A 20,091-nucleotide genomic window follows, 5' to 3' on the forward strand; every position below is an offset into this window, starting at 1 on the left:
GACAGCCCAATGACAAAGTAAATAAAAACAATGTTATTGTCTCCCAACACAAACAACATCTGGGGTCCTGAGTCAGTGGTGGGAATTACACATACCTATGGCAGGGACTAGTCTATACAAAAAGCAACTACTGTTGTCTTTTTACAGAATCATATCTGTGGGAGTGTATTATGATTGGCACGGTTGGCTACGTACGGTGCGAAAGAAGCGAAAGAAGTCCAACATACATGCATGCATGCAGTGTTTTAGCAGTATTGTGGCAGGAGTGAAAGTTCCACGTTCTGACGCCTCACACTCGTGCAGCCATAGGGCAACCACTTTTCAGACAGTGGTACTCAATGCCTTAACCCCTGAAAGAAAATGGGCCGAATTGAACAGTGGCATCCAAGTGGACAGGGTACTGTGTAGGTCAGGGGTCGGCAACCAAAATAACAAGAAGAGCCATTTCTTTCCAATTCGGTACAAAATTCAGTATTTCAAGAGCCGCAATGCATCTGAGTACATACTGTACATACGTACATATCGTCAAGAAGCAGCCCGTAAAGAGCCGCATGCGGCTCCGGAGCCGTAGGTTGCCGACCCCTGGTGTAGGTGGTGCATGTTGCCCATTGACAACCGCAGAAAGTGACGTGACCATGAAATCTTCTTGGTTCTTTCGGTAAAGTCCCGTAGAAGGGAAGTAATAAAATAATAAAAATAAAACATAATAAAATAATTCTCACGACGTTTCGGCCACAACGCAAGCAGCCGTCCTCAGGTGAAGACCAGGTCTGTCGGAGAGACAGCGTCTGAAATGACCATGAAAGTCCAAGGACCTCACCTGCTCAAGTTCGAATATCTTGTTGTCTTTGACCTGCAGTATCTCCAGCACCTTCCTGTCCTTGTGCTCAGCCTTCTGCTTCTCCCTGCAACCCACAATGCGATGTAAGTTCACTATAATGTACTATTTAGTTTTTTTTAAATCAATTTAGTGGATGTATTTTATTTTATTTTCATGACAATTACAATCAACTCACGATGAATATCCTGAAAATGTCAATGGTTTCCAAAATAAAAAATATGCTGATTTTAATACCACATAAAAGGTGTTTAATTCCATTTTCCAACATAAATTAGTATTATGTTTGGATACAATTCTTCCAAATAATTTTAGGTTTTCTCAATCGAGTTAGCATACAAACCGATGCAATACAACACAAGCCCATATAGAATTACTGCATACAGCATTTAAATGATCGTCTCCCAAGATGTTGTATGCATTGTCATGTGTCACACACCTCCCCTGCCTTCTCTCAATCCTTTCCTTTTCTTTCCACACTCACTCCCTCCCCTACTCCTGCACCACCACCTTGAGATGTGGCAGTTCAACACTCCAAAAATTAAAAGTGTACGATAAGATATTGGCAAAGAGGAGGAGCACCTTTCCAGCACCAGGCTGATCGCTTGAGAGACATCTGGATTGGCCACCTGGAGGCGCTTCCACAGGGACCACACAAACTCCTTGTCTGCCTGCAAACATTATCACTCCATCAGTTGGCATGCTTACATCAATCCAGTCAAAATCACAATTAATGCGGTACAGCACCTCCTATTAGCACGGTTGGCTACGTACGGTGCGAAACAAGTTCAACATAAATACGTATATACCTGAGGTTATTCTTTGGTTCTTTCGGTAAAGTCACGTATAAATAGGAAAATTTATATAAATAAATAAATTAAATAATAGCAAGCTATTATTTAATTAATTTATTTCTTTCTTTATACGTGACTTTACCGAAAGAACCAAAGAATAATTCCTGCAGTCACGAAAGCTCCAAAGTTAAGATTGATACCTGAGGTTGTTTACACTGTAAAAGAGCTTTCGGATTGTGTAAGCCAAAATTCATCATTGCAATATCAAGTATGCAGTGTTTCAAACAATGAAACACTGTAGGTAGGCAGAGATTTGGTCAGGTTAACTTCTCAATGGTCAAATTTCGATTTAAAGCTTTCGTGACTGCAGGGATTCATCTTCTTGGTTCTTTCGGTAAAGTCACGTAGAATGGAAATAATAAAATAATAAAATAAAACATATTAAAATAATTCTCAAGACGTTTCGGCCACAACGCAAGCAGCCGTCCTCTGTCGAGAAGACAGAGTCTGACTCTGTCTTCTCGACAGACCTGTTCTTCACCTGAGGACGGCTGCTTGCGTTGAGGCCGAAACGTCGTGAGAATTATTTTATTATGTTTTATTCTCAATGGTCCTTCTAAATATTTAATAATGCATATTGTACATATTCCTTTATAACAAAGTGCTAAGATCTGGGGTTAATACATTACAATTAGAGCAGCATTGCTAGATACAATAGAAATTATACTGTGATTACAATTTATGGTAAATTAACAATTTCAACTATACTGTAATTGGCCTCAGCCCCCAGTTGAGGGTAGCCATGCTACTGCTAATGCAGTCCCCCTGAGGTTTTGTAGTAAATTTAAAACAATGTCGTATTTATATTCTTGGTTCTTTCGGTAAAGTCACGTAGAAGGGAAATAATAAAATAATATAAATATAAAACAATAAAAATTCTCACGATGTTTCGACTACAACACAAGCAATCATCATCAGGTGTGAAATCCACAGCAAGAAAATTTGAATTTTCTTGTGATGATTGCTTGTGTTGTAGTCGAAACGTCGTGAGATTTTTTATTGTTTTATATTTATATTATTTTATTATTTCCCTTCTACGTGACTTTACCGAAAGAACCAAGAATATGAATCCCTGCAGTCACGAAAGCTTTAAATCAAAATGTCGTATTTGCTTCATTACAGCTTAGCAAGTTGTGGTTAAAGGCACACTACAGGAACGTTGAGTTGGTGTAAATGCAAAGTTTACCATAAAGCAGAGTAAGTTAGTAGTTAGTATCTTGGTGACACGGTGGCGAGGTGCTATCTCGCCTGGAATACAGGCCGTGCGTTTGATCCTGACCCAGACGATGCCTGTACATATATTTGGAGTTTGCATGTCCTCCCCGTGGTCGCGTGGATTTTTCCCCCGGGTCCTCCGGTTTTTCCCTCCACATTTAGAAACATGCGTGAAGAGCGTTTGGTTGCAATACATTTCTACGTGATAAGCCACTTCGTTGAGTTATCATTTGTGGCCAAGTCGCTTCTGAAAAAAGAGCTATAATACAGCTCAGTGGGCCCTTGGTAAAAAAGAAAAAAGGATTTTAAACTTGCCAAGAAAATAATGGAAAAGTGTGAAAAAGACTGATGACAATGATGGTGTGAACTATGCGTGAGTCACGAGTAGCACCCATCCGTCTCACCTGACATTGTACCAGCTCCTCCGATAGCTGCTTCACTTCCTCCTCCAGCTGATGCACACCAGCCTGGCTCGGCTTCTTAGAAGCCATGGCTGCAAGGTGTGGGCAAAACGTGACATTGTTAGTCAAACATTTTTTTTGACGTTACAATTCACCTTCATTACTTAGCTCCGTTATACTCTGCGTTAAGTTATTGTAAAAACAGTGTAGATTTGTTGTGTTTTAAACATTGAAAAAAATATTTTCTTGGGTTCTAAATTACGTGATGTAAGACATGTGGCCCTTGCAAGAGGCAATTCATCACGTGTCTCATCAGCTCTGCATTTCATCTCCTGGTTGAATAAAGGATACTACCAGCTGAATATAGATACTGTGTAATCCACTTCGTGTGTCTGTGTGCTCGTGTGTGCCGTTCCGGCCTTCATAGGTGCTACTCGCTAACAGCACTTGCCCCAACAGTCTGCTACACGAGAGGTTTTTTGGGGTTAGATCGCGTAACTATATAAATGTGTCGTTAAAACGCGCCACCACCCGACACAGCCAACTGGTAAGGGTTGTCACGTCAACAGAACGTGGCCAATTCGTCACTAGCACAGCAACACCGGTTGTGTGTTGGAGAGCCAAGCCACAACATTTACAATCTGAGTACGACGACGTTTTCGCTACACGGGGGATCTTTGTCCGTATTGACATTGTGGCGAGCTGGGATTGGCCAGTCATGGCCAACAGTCACCAAGGCGGACTGACCAGCGCGGTGAAGTATGGTCAAATGACCGCCACGCCCAGCAGCGGGACAGAGCGGTCACCGTGCTGAGCTGTCGCCTGTTCCGTGCTGTCACCTGTCACGTGCTGAGCTGTCCCCTGCTGTCACGTGTCCCGTGCTGTCACCTGTCACGTGCTGAGCTGTCACCTGTCACGTGCTGAGCTGTCCAGTGCTGAGTGGTCACGTGTCCCGTCCCGTCCCCTGCTGTCACCTGTCACGTGCTGAGCTTTCATGTGTCCCGTGCTGTCCCCTGTCACGTGCCGTCCCCTGTCACGTGCTGAGTGGTCACGTGTCCCGTGCTGTCACCCGTCACGTGCTGAGCTGTCACCTGTCACGTGCTAAGTGGTCACGTGTCCCGTGCTGTCACCTGTCACGTGTTCCGTGCTCTCCCCTGTCATGTGCTGAGTGGTCACGTGTTGAGCTGTCACCCGTCACGTGTTCCGTGCTGTCCCCTGTCACGTGCTGAGTGGTCACGTGTCCCGTGCTGTCACGTGCTGAGCTGTCACCTGTCACGTGCTAAGTGGTCACGTGTCCCGTGCTGTCACCTGTTCCGTGCTGTCCCCTGTCATGTGCTGAGTGGTCACGTGTTGAGCTGTCACGTGTCACGTGTTGAGCTGTCACGTGTTGAGCTGTCACGTGTTGAGCTGTCACGTGTCACGTGCTGTCACGTGTTGAGCTGTCACGTGTTGAGCTGTCACGTGTCACGTGTTGAGCTGTCACGTGTCGCCTGCTCCGCTTCATTTAGCGGCGCCCGCGGCGAACCGCGCCGGGCGCGCCGCCCGCGACCGTCGCCATAGCAACGGCGGACCCAACCCCCCCCCCTCCCCCACCGACCGCCACTTCAGCACCTGATGCGATCGAAACGTCGCGATTTAATTTATGTTCTACCCACGCGACTTTACCGAAAGAACCGAAGAGCGTGGATCCCTGCAGTCACGAGCGCTTCACATCTTCGGATTAAAATAAATCCGCACCAAACGCCCACACGCTGACGGGGCGGGCAGGGCTCATGGGCAGGCGCGCGAGTGAGTTGCGAACTCGCCACTTCAAATCTCCGCGCGGTGTCAAAGAGCTCCCTCAGAAGTCTCCCTCAGAGCCTCACCACGAGTCGCTCACCACGAGTCGTTCACCACGAGTCGCTCACCCCGAGTCGCTCACCCCGAGTCGCTCACCAAGAGTCGTTCACCACGAGTCGTTCACCACGAGTCGCTCACACGGAGCCTCACCCCGAGCCTCACCACGAGTCGTTCACCACGAGTCGCTCACCACGAGTCGTTCACCACGAGTCGCTCACCGCGCGCCGGGACCGCCGACCGAGGGAGCCCGCGGCCGTTTGAACGGAGACCTCCTTTACGGCAAGCCGTAAGGGCGGTCACGTGGGGCGACAACGTCTTGTGAAAGGAGAACCCGAGGGGCGTGACTCGCTTTTACGACACGTCGTGAAGCGGTAACACGTTTCACGACACGTCGTGAAGGAGTAACGAGAGAGGCTTCACGAGAAGCCGTGAAGTAGAACGTGAAGATTCTAGATTTGAAGCTTTCGTGACTGCAAGGATTCATATTCTTAGGTTCTTTCGGTAAAGTCACGTAGGTAAAAAAAAATCAAATTAATAAAAATAAAATAAATATCACGACGTTTCGGAGGCAACACAAGCTTCTGAAACGTCGTGATTTTTATTTTATTTTTTATTTTATTTTACTTTTATTAATTTTAATTTTTAGAACGTGAAGCTTTAACGTGCTTTACGACAAGCCGTGAAGTAGAACGTGAAGCTTTAACGCGCTTCACGACACGTCGTAAAGTGGTATCGATCCACGCTTTGTGTTGCACCAATGCGGCTGAATGTTGACTGAAAGCTTTCGTGACTGCGGGAATTCATATTATTTACGTAGATAGGTTTAAATTAATGAAAATAAAATAAACAAAAAATTGCTTTTTATTTCATGAAAATAAAATAAACAAAAAGTATCTACGTGACTTTGCCGAAAAACCCAAAGAATATCAATCCGGCTGAGTTTGATGATTCACTCCCCCAAGGCCGTGCGGACGATGGTTTGTGTACAAAAAAATACTTGCATTAGTGGAGAAATAAAACAGAATTATGCTGTTAACGTGTTCCAGCAGTGAATTTACAAAATCACTCCCACGCACTGACTTTTTATAACAACAAGAGGTCTTTCATGAGCAATTTTGAATCTTGTAAAACGTATAATTTTTATATTCTTTGTTCTTTCGGTAAAGTCACGTAGAAGGGAAATAAAAGAAAAAGAAAATATAAAACAATAAAAAAGTAATAAAATAAATGTCTTTCTGACAGACCTGTTCTTCACCTGAGGACGGCTGCTTGCGTTGTGGCCGAAACGTCGTGAGAATTATTTATTATGTTTAATTTTTATTATTTTATTGTTTCCCTTCTACGTGACTTTACCGAAAGAACCAAGAATATGAATCCCTGCAGTCACGAAAGCTTTAAATCAAAACGTATAATTTTGCCATAGAAATGTGGAGTTCCACGATTGCCTCGGGGCCAAAGCAGACCCTGAAGCCATCGGATGCTGAGATACCAATTAAAGTAATACATCTAATACTTTAATCACCCAGGAATGTCTGTCCTTCACGCTCGTGACATCACTCCATATCGACCAGCCCCCCTCATTAATATTCATGAGCAGGTGACGTCCTCCAAATGGACACCCCCCACCCCTAATTAATAATCATGAGCGGGTGACGTCACTCAATATGGAGTACTCCCCCCCCCCCCCCTCACGAATAAAACAAATATTTGTTTTTCTTCCAGGGTAGTGTTATTTCCAAATTGCTTATGCCTCAAAAGTACAGAAAATGTCTATTATTCCCCACAAACGTTGCTTTTGTGACCAGAACAGTGATATTTTGAAATGTATCTATTTTAAATGAGAACACGAGGTGTGCATTTGTGTCATTCCTTCGCGTAAAGTCCTGGTCACAAAAGCAAAGTTTATGGGGAATAATAGCCATTTTCATACTTTTCAGGCATATTATTACCTACTATAATAAGCCAAGAATGTCTGTGTGCAACGCTCGTGACGTCACTCCACGTCGACCAGCCCCCCTCATTAATAATCATAAACAGTAAAGTCACGTAGAAGGGAAGTAATAAAATAATAAAACATAATAAAATTATTCTCACGACGTTTCGGCCACAACGCAAGCAGCCGTCCTCAGGTGAAAACCAGGTCTGTCGAGGCGACAGCGTCTGAATGAATTTCAGACGCTGTCTTCACTTCTACGTGACTTTACCGAAAGAACCAAGAAGATGAATCCCTGCAGTCACGAAAGCTTTAAATCAAAATTTAATCATGAACAGGTTATGTCCTCCACATGGACCCCCCCTAATTAATAATCATGAGCAGGTCACGTCACTCCACATCGAACAGCCTTCTCATTAATAATCATTATAAGGCGACGTCCTCCAAATAGACCCCCCCTTCCCCATTCATAATAATTAGCGGGTGACGTCACTCCACGTGGGGGGTCGAGGCGCCTCCTCCCCCCTCCTCGGCGTCAACTCACAACCCTCACTACAAAGGCAGAACCCTCACGTCACGTGATCTCCGCTATTGAGACATAGAAGTAATAAGTATAACCCGTAAAAACAAAGTTTTTCACTCTAAATCCTTTATATGCGTGGCGGCTAGAGTCCTCTCGTCCTCTGGCTTGAGATGGCTGCCACCTATGGGTCGGTGATTGTCTGCCAGTATTAAGCAATTGGTAATTAAATATTTAATTTGTTTTCCCTAAACAGTGTAAAATTTTGGAATTTTTTTTCACGAACATTAATTGTCTCGCACAACGAGTCTGTGTGCAAAATGTCAGCTCGATTGGATCACGGGAAGTGGGTTAAAAAACGACCGAAAGATTTGCACGGTCGTAAGCAAGCAAGCAAGCACGCAAGCACGCAAGCAAGCAAGCATGCGAACTTAATATGAAGGATTTAAAATTGACGTCACGATGAACAAGGGATTATAACCTTAAAATGAAATAAGTCTGTGTCACCGCGCCCTTACAAATTGCACACGAAGTGATGCAATGAATATCACGTCGCGGTCTGCTTTTCGCTTGCAAGTTTCAGATTTACTCCAATACACCCGTCCTTGGACGTGCAAAAGCCTCGTATTGCTGCTGCTGATAAACCATTGCACTTCTCTCTCATACAGATTTTGGACACAAGGTGGCAGCTGATGTTCGGTAAAAATGTTTGCTCTTCATTCCCCTGCTGCAGCTGATGATGCTCCTTGTTCATGCACGATATTCAATCATTGAAGCGAGGTACAGTATTATATGGAAGAGCACCCCTAGTAGTGAAAGAGCAGCCCATGCTTGGTAGCACAAGTGGTTAAATATTGTATTAGATTCAGGCAGAAGCGTTTTTCTGTTCGTAATTTTTTTCTCTCCACTCCATCTCTTTTTTACATTTCTCTCCTAGTCCCTTCATGCGTCCTACATTTGCAACTGTGGGTCTCTGACGTGCAGGTTTGTTAAGATCATCAACTATACACACCAACTTCAACTAAGAGTTCTGGAGACAGACACGTCGCTTAGTCATGGACCCCAGCTGACGCCATCACTATCTGAATGTAATCTTGACTGAAAAAACCTGGGATCTCAACTCCATTTTAGTTTGCTGTCCAAAGTTTGAGTCCGTCTCAACCTGGACACAACATTCTCTGGAGGTCCCTTCGTGGCATAGCATCAGCCCAGGCATATTTCGAGGGCTGGACATTCTCCATTACACCTGAGACATGGCCACAATGTCGAAAGCCTGTAAATAAGAGCTCTTAAATTTGTTCGCGGACATCCGACGCTGACCGTTGTGTCACCGGATCCGAGCAGCACTGTTACAGGATGCGAGGGTGGCCCAGATGCAGAGGTCGCAAACGGGTTTTGATTCCTTACCCGTACCCGTACCCGGCCGCACCAGGGTCGCAAACGGGTACCCGTACCCGGCCGGGTACGGGTAGCCGGGTATCCGGTAGGGTACGGGTATCGGGTACCCGGTTGCGACCTCTGCCCAGATGGCAGCTTGGGAGGGTGCTCGACTGGCAGCCGCGAGGGGTGCCCGGTGGCCAGCCGACCGACGGCGCGACATGTCCTAGATCGCCAAGGCGTCCTGGCTGCCGGTCGCAGATGGTGGCCAGGCCGGCAGTCCCAGGGGCAACCCGCGTTGTGGGTGCCACCAGGCTGCTGGTCACTTGGGGGCAGCTTAGGTCGTGGGGGCAGCCGCAGCTGTCAGCTGGACTGGTGGTCGGGATATCGATCAAGTGGGCGGCTCACTTGTGAGCTTCCAGAACGATGCAGCTTTGTGTCACTTCAACAGCAGTATGCATATAAGCTCCTGTGCTATCTTGAAGAGGCAGCAGCGCAAATCTAGCAAGGAAGGACTTGTGGCTGCACCTCAGAGCTCTACATCATCCGTGACTTGTCCAGTGTGCCACAGAAAATTCCGGGCTTGGATTGGCCTGTTCAGCCATCTGCGCACTCATCAAAACCCAACAAAATGACAAACGTGCCATGGTCATCATCAACTATGATGGACGAACAAGAGAGAGACATATATACACAGTGATACCTCGATGTACGAAGAAGATGCGTTTCTGGAGATTCGAATAACTGGAGTAGCACATTATCGACACCATTCAGCTGCAAGGGCAAGGTCATCGGAAACCCTCAATATAATCGTAAGTAGTATTGCAGTAATGTAATTTTGGAATTAAAGATTACTTAGAAAAATACTTTTAAATGCTGGATAATCTATATGAATTAAGACGTTCATTTGTATGTCTCTTAAACCTCCAGGGTACGACGCGACAAGGTAGAACGATGGAATTTGTTACATAGGTAGCTTTAGGATAAAAACATATTTTAAGGCCCCCAAATCTCGATTTTAAGTGTCACATAAACATATTCTTAGGTTTTTTTTCGGTAAAGTCACGTAGGTAAAACATCAAAATTAATAAAAATAAAATAAAATAAAGATCACGACGTTTCGGAGGCAACAACACAAGTCTCCGTCATCAGGTGGGACCGTCACAGCCAGATTAGCTGCATCAAGTGAGGCAATGATTCAAGATGTAATCTCTTAAAAGCGAGTTGATGTTTGTGCGTGTCATTCAGAATATGATTTTGCGGTAGTTTTTCCTTTGATAGCATTAAACAGAAAATCAAATTAAAGCGAGAACCATTGTTCTATCTTTTATTGTTTTTTTTTTAGATATTTATGCTGCAAGCGGGTTTGAACGATTTTATGATCTTCAAATCTGAATAATAAAAAAAACGGTAAACGCTCGGCGCTTCCCCTCGTGGAGTATTAAGCTAATTCGTATTTGTTTTTTGTAATAAAAAAAGAACGGAATCTTTAAATTGGGCAGTTTCCGATGGGTACGCCTTTAAATATAAGAAGTTGTATCAAGTCGTCAACAATTTTAGTTTTTTGTGTGGAAAAATACACTTTTTGGAGTAGTTATTAGCGTTTGATCATAGATAAAAAAAATTGGAAAATAATCACATCAGGTTCGTAATTATATTATTGAAAACGTTTGCCTAGCGAAAACAAGCTTTGTGAACTAATATATATAAAAGCATGAAATCAGGAACTGGCGTAGCCGTTCCCTTGTTACTCGTCCAAAAGTGCTTGATCTGCTCAGTGTGATTGTCATCAAACCTAGTGGCTCTGTCATTCTGTAAGGTTGTGAAGTCCGGCAAATCAGTTGAACCGTCGTGTCTTTCAATGGCCAGATCCATCCCGGGTATCCAGGGGCGGTTGTTGTTGTTCATTCCGTTGTCTGTGGCGCCTGGAGGCACGGCATCTGACAGTCGTAATCAGCGCACATGTTGGCGATAATGTCTTGTTGAACACCCGAGAAGCCTTCGACATTTGCTAATATTGTCAGGGTCAGTCCTGACGAGGGGCCTTTTTTTGGCGACGCGACTGCATTGACCTGCAGGCATAGCCATCATTTTGTGGCGGTCGGTGGTCAGCAGGATCCGACGATTCAAAGAGTTTCACAGGGCCTCGCAACGTGAACGCTCCTGTATTGGTCCCTTTTGGATAATAATAATAGACTGACAGACCAGTGGCTGATGGGGTCTCCAGACAATAGGCTGACAGACTGATTTCTCAAGGGTTTCCATACAACAGATGGTTGACTGATAAGATCTCTATACAACAGACTAACATACTGGTGTCTCATGAGGCTTCTAGATAATAATAATGGACAAACCAGTCCAAAATTGTTTTCTCCAGACGAATTTTTTATCAAATATATAACAAATACATCTCACTCATCATGGAGTCGAGGGGTATGTGAGGCAATTACAATGAGAACACAGAGACCACATTTAATGACAAGTGAGGAAACTTAATTATTTTTGTTCATTATTTCCAAATTACCTAATTTGGAGCAAGGCCAGGAACATTATTTTCCAATTAAACCTCGCTGCTGGATTACTTCCCTTGACTCGGAGGGGGTTTACGAACGGTCTCTCTTTAGGGGTTTCATAATGGTCAGGTCAGAGCCAATATTTCAGTGTCTTGTGTTTCTAGGTTTGACCCCAAGGCAACCCTGCAGCGAGACCTTGTGTACAGCGGGAACGTACACACACTCAGGGTGTACGGTCAGTTAATGTTAAACACACTTTTAACATTTTTTTTTATTTAAAGCTTTCGTGACTGCAGGGATTCATATTCTTGGATCTTTCGGTAAAGTCACGTAGAAGGGAAATAATAAAATAATAAAAATATAAAACAATAAAATTCTCGCGACGTTTGGACTGCAACACAAGCAATCATCATCAGGTGTGAAACACACGGCAAGAAAATTTGAAAAAGAATTAACCCGTAAAAACAAAGTTTTTCACTATAAATCCTTTATATGCGTGGCGGCTAGAGTCCTCTCGTCCTCTGGCTTGAGATGGCTGCCACCTATGGGTCAGATGATTGCCTGCCACCATTAAGCAATTGGTAATTAAATATAATATTTTTTTCCTAAAAAGTGTAAAATTTTGGAAAAAAATTTTATCACGAAAATAAATTGTCACGCACAACGAGTCTGTGTGCAAAATGTCAGCTCGATTGGATCACGGGAAGTGGGTTAAAAAACGACCGAAAGATTTGCACGGTCGTAAGCGCGCAAGCAAGCGTGCAAGTGAACTTAATATAAAGGATTTAAAAAGTGGCGGTTTTTTCTTAACGTCAGCACCGCGGACAGCGATTTGGCAGTTGGTCAGATGGACGAGTCCATCTATGTTCGGAAAAGAGGAGGGGGGAGAAGAAAAAAAATTAACCCGTAAAAACAAAGTTTTTCACTAGAAATCCTTTATATGCGTGGCATCGGTTTTATTTTATTATTATTTCTGTTTTTCTTGAGTAAGAGTTTCATTTTTATCACATTGGTATTATAAATTAAATATGAAAAAAAATTCCTAAAAAGTGGAAAATGTAGGAATTTTTTTTCACGAAAATAAATTGTCACGCACAACGAGTCTGTGTGCAAAATGTCAGCTCGATTGGATCTCGGGAAGTGGGTTAAAAAACGACCGAAAGATTTGGCCGGTCGTAAGCGCGCGAGCAAGCGCGCAAGTGAACTTAATATAAAGGATTTAAAAATGGAATGAGGTCCGAAAGTCACTGTGAGCGTGAACACACTTTAAACATGTTACACGCTCAACAGAATGGAGCAATGCGTCAATCTACTTGTGTCTGTCGCGCATTCTTCCGTAGTTCTCGCTCCGCGGAAACGACGAGGCAAGGGGCCGTCCATAAATGACGTCACGCACCTGGCGGGGGGGGGGGCGGGGTCAGACATTTGTGACGATGTGTGACAAGGGGGGGGGGGAGTTTGATGAATGTGACGTCACGTAAAAATGCGCAACTTTAAATAAATATAGACAACACGTTGTACTTAATTAAATTGACTTTTTTTTATAAATGTTTTCTCCTACAACATCAGAGTGCAGCACCACATAAATACGCACTACAATGACTATAATTGAAAGCGATTTGAAGCATGTTTTATTTTTTGGGGGGGGGGAAAGGGCAGAGCTTTGTGACGTCATATTTGAGGGGGGGGGTCTGATTTTTTGTGACGCCGTGTGTAAAGGGGGGGGGGGGGGGTAAAAACTCGTCCAAAATCGCGTGACGTCATTTATGGACGGCCCCTAATGCCACAAGAAACTTGCTGCCTCCGGGCTCTGGAGACCACCTGGAGAAGATTCGAGGCGCGCGTTGACAACGATGGCGAACGAGTGGGAGACTCTTTGACTTTTTAAAAGCTATTAACATGACATTTGTCATCACATAGTAGTAGATTTTTACCCTTTTAAACTGGTACAAAACTGACACCTTTATTCAAGGCATCATGTTTGCAATAACCACAACACAAGTAGTCAAAAAAGCAAACAAAAAGAAGCAACTCTGATATTGCACTGTGTTTGAGTTGTACGCCTTCTGGTGTCATCTGGTCCAACACCAATGGGGACTAGGCTCTAAAGAAAGCCGTCTCGGGTGTGGACCAATCAACTTCAAGGACAGTGCATATTATTATCATTATCAGTTTTGTACCAGTTTAAAAGGGTAAAAACCTACTACTTTATTTTGCCACTTGTAAAAGAGATCTCATAGTGTAAATTTGTCATCACGTCACAGTGTATTATTACCCGTTCTTTTGCCATTAAAAACGATAGTCCCGTGTGAGTGTTAACATTTTATTGAAGCACCCTGTCCATCAGCCGCTCCGCGTCAAGCCCCGTGGCTCTCTGTGTCACCGACGGGATCGCATCTTGCGCTTGAACATTAATGAACTTACCACACCTGTGATTGATTGCATCCTGATTGCATACTTGATTAATGAATCGATCATTGAAGATGGATGGATGGGTGATGTGGCCCACACTTATTTGACTTTGCCGCCGAGGTCTACAAACAGCGTTGTTCAGATCTCACCCCACGCCCCACCACCACCACCACGACCGCGTGTTGTGAGTATAAATCTCAATAAATGCGTGACAAATCAGGGTGTCACTAAAGTGCCAAGAAGGATTTTTTCACTTGGACGCAACCTACGTTCACGAAATATGACTCCACAGTACGATACGAGGCACAGTTGTTGTTGACAATTAGGTTAAGTGCGTTTGTCAGCGCGAGCACGCGTGTCTATCAATCTTTGCGCGTGCGATGTGCACTCGGCCATAACTCATTTGGGGTGCGCGTCGTCTGGATGTTTTGTATTGGTGCGTGCGAGCGTGTTGAATGCATTTATGGGGCCGTCCATAAATGACGTCACGCGATTTTGGACAATTTTTGACCCCCCCCCCCCTCGTCACACGGCGTCACAAAGTCAGACCCCCCTCCCTCAAATATAACGTCACAAAGCTCTGCCCCCCCCCCAAAACCATATTTCCATTTTGAAAATAAAACATGCTTCAAATCGCTTTAAATTTTTGTCATTGTAGTGCGTATTTAATGTGGCGCTGCACTTTGATGTTGTAGGAGTGTTGTTATAACAATTAGTGTTGTTATAACAATTCTATATTCATTTAAAGATGCGCATTTTGATGTGACGTCACATTTCTCACCCCCCCCCCCCCTAGGTGTGTGACGTCATTTATGGACGGCCCCTAATGTCAATATCTTTCTGGCTACTTAAAAACTCACCTCTACGACACGCCTTTTTCGAGTGACTGAGCTTGGCTCCGCGCCTCCGAGTTGCGGCCGTTCTGTCTGCAAATTTTGCGCGCGTTACAAATTGCATCAACATCATCATTATTATGAAACAATCACATTCTTGGAGACGGAATAAAACGAGGGGTATTTAAGATACATCCCTGCCACTGGTTTGCAACTCCCATCTTACGGATGAGCAGGAGGAGGAGGAAGCGGCGGACCAAGGAGTGATCTCACTCTCTCCTCTCATAGCACCCATTCGCCCGCCCCGAGCGTGGGGGGGGGGGACTGAGAAACCCGGGGGGAGTGGGCTGCCCGGGATTGGGACTGAGCCCAGCGGAACCCTGGCTCCAGAGGGGTCGGCGGAGGCGGCAAGGGGGGCCGGCGCCGATGAGATGATTGACCGCGAGGACCCCGAGGATGATTGGGACAAGACGGAGTACCCCAAAAAGTTCGGAGGGTGGAGGAAATGAGGGTAGGCCGGGGGTGTGCACCCCCGCAAGACTCCCCTTGTGGATGAGGAGGGTGTATGGTGAGCGGAACATGCATGTGCAGGAAAGGTTTCCCGATAGGGGAGCTTTCATGAAGGTGGCACGGACGGTGGTCAAGGACCCACACAAGCACAATTTCAACCGGCAGGAGATCTACCGGTTGAAGGCAATGACGACCAAGTTGAGGAAACTACCCCCACCCCCCCACCAGGGGAGGAGGGTGTGGATGAGCAGGGGGGGGGCCTGCCAGGCAAAGGGGTGTCAGAGCCCGGACTGACAGAGTGCATCGGACACTGGCTGTGGGGCGGTAGCGGTGTTGTGCGGATGGTGTGGGGTGACTGTGGTGCCGACGCTGCGCATCGCGGTGCGGCGCGTGGCCCGGGGGTTGTATTTTGTGCTGACATAAACGCTCATTTATCGCAAAAACTCCAGCGCAATTGCCGCTGGAGGTAATAAAATTATAAAAATCTCTCCTCTCATCGTCACTTTAGCGTTTCAGTTTCATTTATTTGGTATAGCCCTGTGAGCCATTCGGCTCTTGAATCGGGTGCAACTGCAACAAACAAAAAACTAAAACATGAACAAGAAAACATCTTAAAGTGACTGCCTATAAAGGGTACGTGACTTTACCGAAAGAACCAAGAAGATGAATCCCTGTAGTCACGAAAGCTTTAAATAGAAAATTAAATCTAAAAATCTTAAAGTGACTAAGTGACTATGCGCAAACAGAAAAATCCAGGAAAAAACTGCAAAGTCTTCCAGAAACAAAGCACCGTACGATTTAAAGCTTTCGTGACTGCTGGGATTCATCTTCTTGGTTCTTTCGGTAAAGTCACGTAGAAGGGAAGTAATAAAATAATAAAAATTAAACATAATAAAATAATTCTCACGACGTTTCGGACGGCTGCTTGCGTTGTGGCCGAAACGTCGTGAGAATTATTTTATTATGTTTTATTATTATTATTATTGTTTTATTACTTCCCTTCTACGTGACTTTACCGAAAGAACCAAGAAGATGAAAGCACCGTACACCAACGCCGCTGTTGTTCCTTGAGCACGAAGCCGCGCGTTGACACAACGAGAGTTTCATATCGGGCGCAAGGACAATAATCGTTGTCGTGATCGCGAGAAAGGGCACCTTCCCGTGGCAGCCGTGTGCAGTAACAACAGCTGGGAGGGAATGTTGTGAGAACGATGTTAATGTTGGTGGCGGTCTTTTTTTTAATGGGCACTTTTATTGTTTTTTTGTGGAGGGGGATTTACTTGAATCTGTCACGCATGAGTGACATACAGGAAAATTTAAAACGGTGACCCCTTCCTTCCCCACTCTCCCTCTCCCATTATATCTCGCCTCATCAACCACTTTCGTGCAGCACATGGTTCCGATCGTCCTTGAGGAGACGTTCCTGGCGTTGAGCAGTGCCGGATTAAGCTTGTGTGGGGCCTGTAGCATATGCTATAAAGGGGCCATGAAAAAAGACACGTAAATATGAAAATACAAATGATTAACTTGCATAGTAAAGTCATTGTATTTTTTCATTTTCTATACAGCCAGATAATACGACAAATCTCTCACCTTAAACACCCAGTCGTTCATAAACGTTGAAGGCAGTATAGTACTAGAGTAATAGAGCAAGTGCAGAATCACTGAACCGGAATTGATAGTAAAGTCACGTAGGTAAAAAATAATAAAATTAAAATTAATAAAAGTAATAATAGAAATAAAATAATAAATCACCGGGAATTTTTATTTTATTTTAATAAAATAAAATAATAAAGTACCGTGATTTATTATTTTATTTTATTTCTATTATTACTTTTATTAATTTAAATTTTATTATTTTTTACCTACATGGTGACTTTACCGAAAAAACCTAAGAGTATGAATCCTTGCAGTCACGAAAGCTACAAATCTAGAACGGAATTGATAGCTTGAAAGCATTTAGCGCGGGGCCTTTGAAAGTGCGAAGTCCGTAGCATTTGTAGCTACTTTTGCTTGCCCGGCACTGGCGTATAGCATCGCGTGACAAAGATTCCTCGTTGGAGAGAAAGAGAGACACAAATATGGTAAAGTCGTCATCGAGAGTCTTCTTCTTTTGTTCGTGGTATGGCAGTTGCCACCGATGGCAGGATGGCCACCTGTCTGCGTTTGACCGGGGCAGTCTCGGAGTTGGCATCTGCGTTCGAGGGTAGGAATCGATTTGCACCGAGGTCTGGTTACCGGCATTGTTGGTGAACGTTTCTTTACGGTAAACTGTAAAGTATTTTTTGTAAATGTTGTGGGTTTACTCTCCCACACACCGGTGTGCTGAACGAGTAACTTTATTTTATTTTATTATTTCCCTTCTACGTGACTTTACCGAAAGAACCAAGAATATGAGTAACTAATTGACACGTTTTGTTTACGTGACAAACCTTAACAATTGGCTGTCTGGTGGTGGCGGGTTTAACGACACAAAATAAATCTCTATTATGGATAATATTGGTCACGAAAGCCTACTGCGTGTTAAACTGCAAAGTCTTCATAGACATTATGTTAACTAAGAAATATGTCCGGGTTTGGTCTGAAGTGGAAAAGGTGATGACCCCATGCTGGTGGCAGATACACAGCAAATATATTCTCTGTAATTCTTCTGCAGAGTGCAGAATTTTTTTAATGTTGAAATTTGAAAACATTTCAAGGCAAAGCCAGCACAGCACTTAAATATATTTTTTTATCGAAAGACCCAAACTTGCGCACACTGTATGTGAAAGATCTAAATGTTTCGATTTAAAGCTTTCGTGACTGCAGGGATTCATCTTCTTGGTTCTTTCGGTAAAGTCACGTAGAAGGGAAGTAATAAAATAATAAAAATAAAACATCATTAAATAATTCTCACGACGTTTCGGCCACAACGGCTGCTTGCGTTGTGGCCGAAACGTCGTGAGAATTATTTTATCATGTTTTATTTTTATTATTTTGTTACTTCCCTTTTACGTGACTTTACCGAAAGAACCAAGAAGAAAGATTTAAATGTGTATTTGTATGTATGTTGAACTTTATTCGCGCCGTACGCAGCCAACCACGCCAATCGACATCTACAGCATAAATAAATCATTCTCACTCGCTATGAAACGTGAGCACCATGCCCCTTGTCCACAACGGAGCGGACTACGGCTCCACTTACCACCTCAAGCAAGCAAGACCAGTCGCGTATTTACTGACGCTTTCCAAAGTGCGCGTTTGTCATTGTAAATATCTGACTGGCGAGGAAGCTGACGATGAGGATTGACGTCTTACGCCCCCGCTCCTGATCCACTGTTTGACCCTCGTGGCCGATAGAGACGGGCGTGGAACAAAGTTTGAATGTCAAATGCGATCAAGGCTGTGTGAACACGTGAAGCGAAACTCACTAGAATTTGTTTTCAAGCAGAATTACGCGGAACAAAATACCTTGAGGACTTTTTTGAACTGATTTTTTGTAACGACTGAGCTGGATCCATAAAAGTAGTTTGAGGCACATTCATCTGAGCAAAAAAAAAACATTACCAGCTCATCTTCATGCTGGTGTGCATATTTGATGTTTGTCAAGGGCTAATGCGAATGCTTTCATCTCATATGGTGTTCGACCAGATGACGCCAAAAGGCGCACAGTTCAAAGACAACGCACTGTCAGAGTAATGAGAGCTCGGGGTGAGCAGCTACATCATGGGACCTCCTTTGCCAGTACCAAAATATACTAATAGGGTTTTTTCCCCCCTTTTTTCTGGCAACAAAACTGACACCTTTTGCAAGGAATCATGTTTACATTAACCACAATACTTGCAGTCAAATGCAAACAAAAAACAATACTCTGATAATTTATGCATTGTCCTTGAAACGGATTGCTCCACACTAGAGACAGCTTTCTTTAGAGCCTAGTGCTCTGATAAAAAAGTAGAAATATATCAAGAGCGCTTCAGTCATCACCTGCTGAATGAGGGCCTCCCCATGGCCATGCGTGTGGTTGGGGAGGGAACGAGGGGACGGGTTATTTGACCATACTTCACCGAATTGCGTTCGTGCGTGTTCGTGAAAGCGGAGTGCAGAGGTCAGGGGTCGGCATCCTGCGGTGGCTCTTTAACGACGGCTCCGTGACGTCATTTATTAATGACCGTCTCGCATTCACCGGAGGGCATTGCGGCTCTTTAAATATTGAATGTTTTTTATGACCGAATTGGAAAGAAATAGCGATAATTGTTTTGGCTGCCGACCCCGGGTATCGTACAATCTTGATAAACCACCGCTCCCCTTACACACAAAGACAAAGATCCCCCGTATAGCCTTAGCATACTGTAGGGGCAAGTGCTGTTAGCGAGCATCTATAAAGGCCGGCACGGCACACAAGGGGGTGGGTGGCCAACACCACGCCCGGCCGCCTTTGTCTCCCCAGTGGCGATGTTGACACACCGCACCAGGTAATAATTTGAGACTGAGGCGACCTAGGGGAGGCCCAGGACTGGTTCAGATAACCGTCACTGGTGTTGGCCGTGAGTGGGAATCGTTACCTGGGTCGCCAGGTTCGTAGCGGAGCGCGCTAACCACTATACTACCGCTCTCCTTAAACACACACGCACACACGTGCGCGCAGAAAATCACTGCTTAAAATGGAATTTGAGTTGAGATTCAGTGAGTCGTTATGAACGTTACACTTTTTTTGTGAGAATGCATAACACAATCCAAACCTTCACGTGAAAAACCACACTTCTTCGACAAGCCACCGGCAAGCACACGTCCGGCGCGTTTGCGATACTGCGTTGGCAGTGGTGCACGGGAACAGATTACAAACAAAAACCCCATCACATTCGTC

General features: G+C 44.4%; 1 protein-coding gene across 11 annotated transcripts in view; it reads right to left on the bottom strand.

Annotated features, from left to right (window-relative positions):
* Positions 1-5,444, bottom strand: part of LOC133354222 (centlein-like) — a 32,742-nt gene extending 27,298 nt beyond the window's left edge. For 2 of the 11 annotated variants that reach the window (XM_061570899.1, XM_061570888.1), the window contains exons 1-4: positions 5,244-5,420; positions 3,312-3,400; positions 1,421-1,509; positions 821-905 (exon numbers count right to left, since the gene is read on the bottom strand). In XM_061570899.1, the coding sequence (XP_061426883.1) occupies positions 821-905; positions 1,421-1,509; positions 3,312-3,398 (261 nt within the window). In that variant the 5' untranslated portion in view covers positions 3,399-3,400; positions 5,244-5,420. The other 9 variants (XM_061570890.1, XM_061570894.1, XM_061570892.1 and 6 more) reach the window with 9 other exon arrangements.
* Positions 5,445-20,091: the final 14,647 nt, after the last annotated feature.

The sequence above is a fragment of the Lethenteron reissneri genome, chromosome 46, assembly GCF_015708825.2.
Source record: "Lethenteron reissneri isolate LAM-NWPU_2019-01 chromosome 46, ASM1570882v1, whole genome shotgun sequence".
NCBI lineage: Eukaryota > Metazoa > Chordata > Hyperoartia > Petromyzontiformes > Petromyzontidae > Lethenteron > Lethenteron reissneri.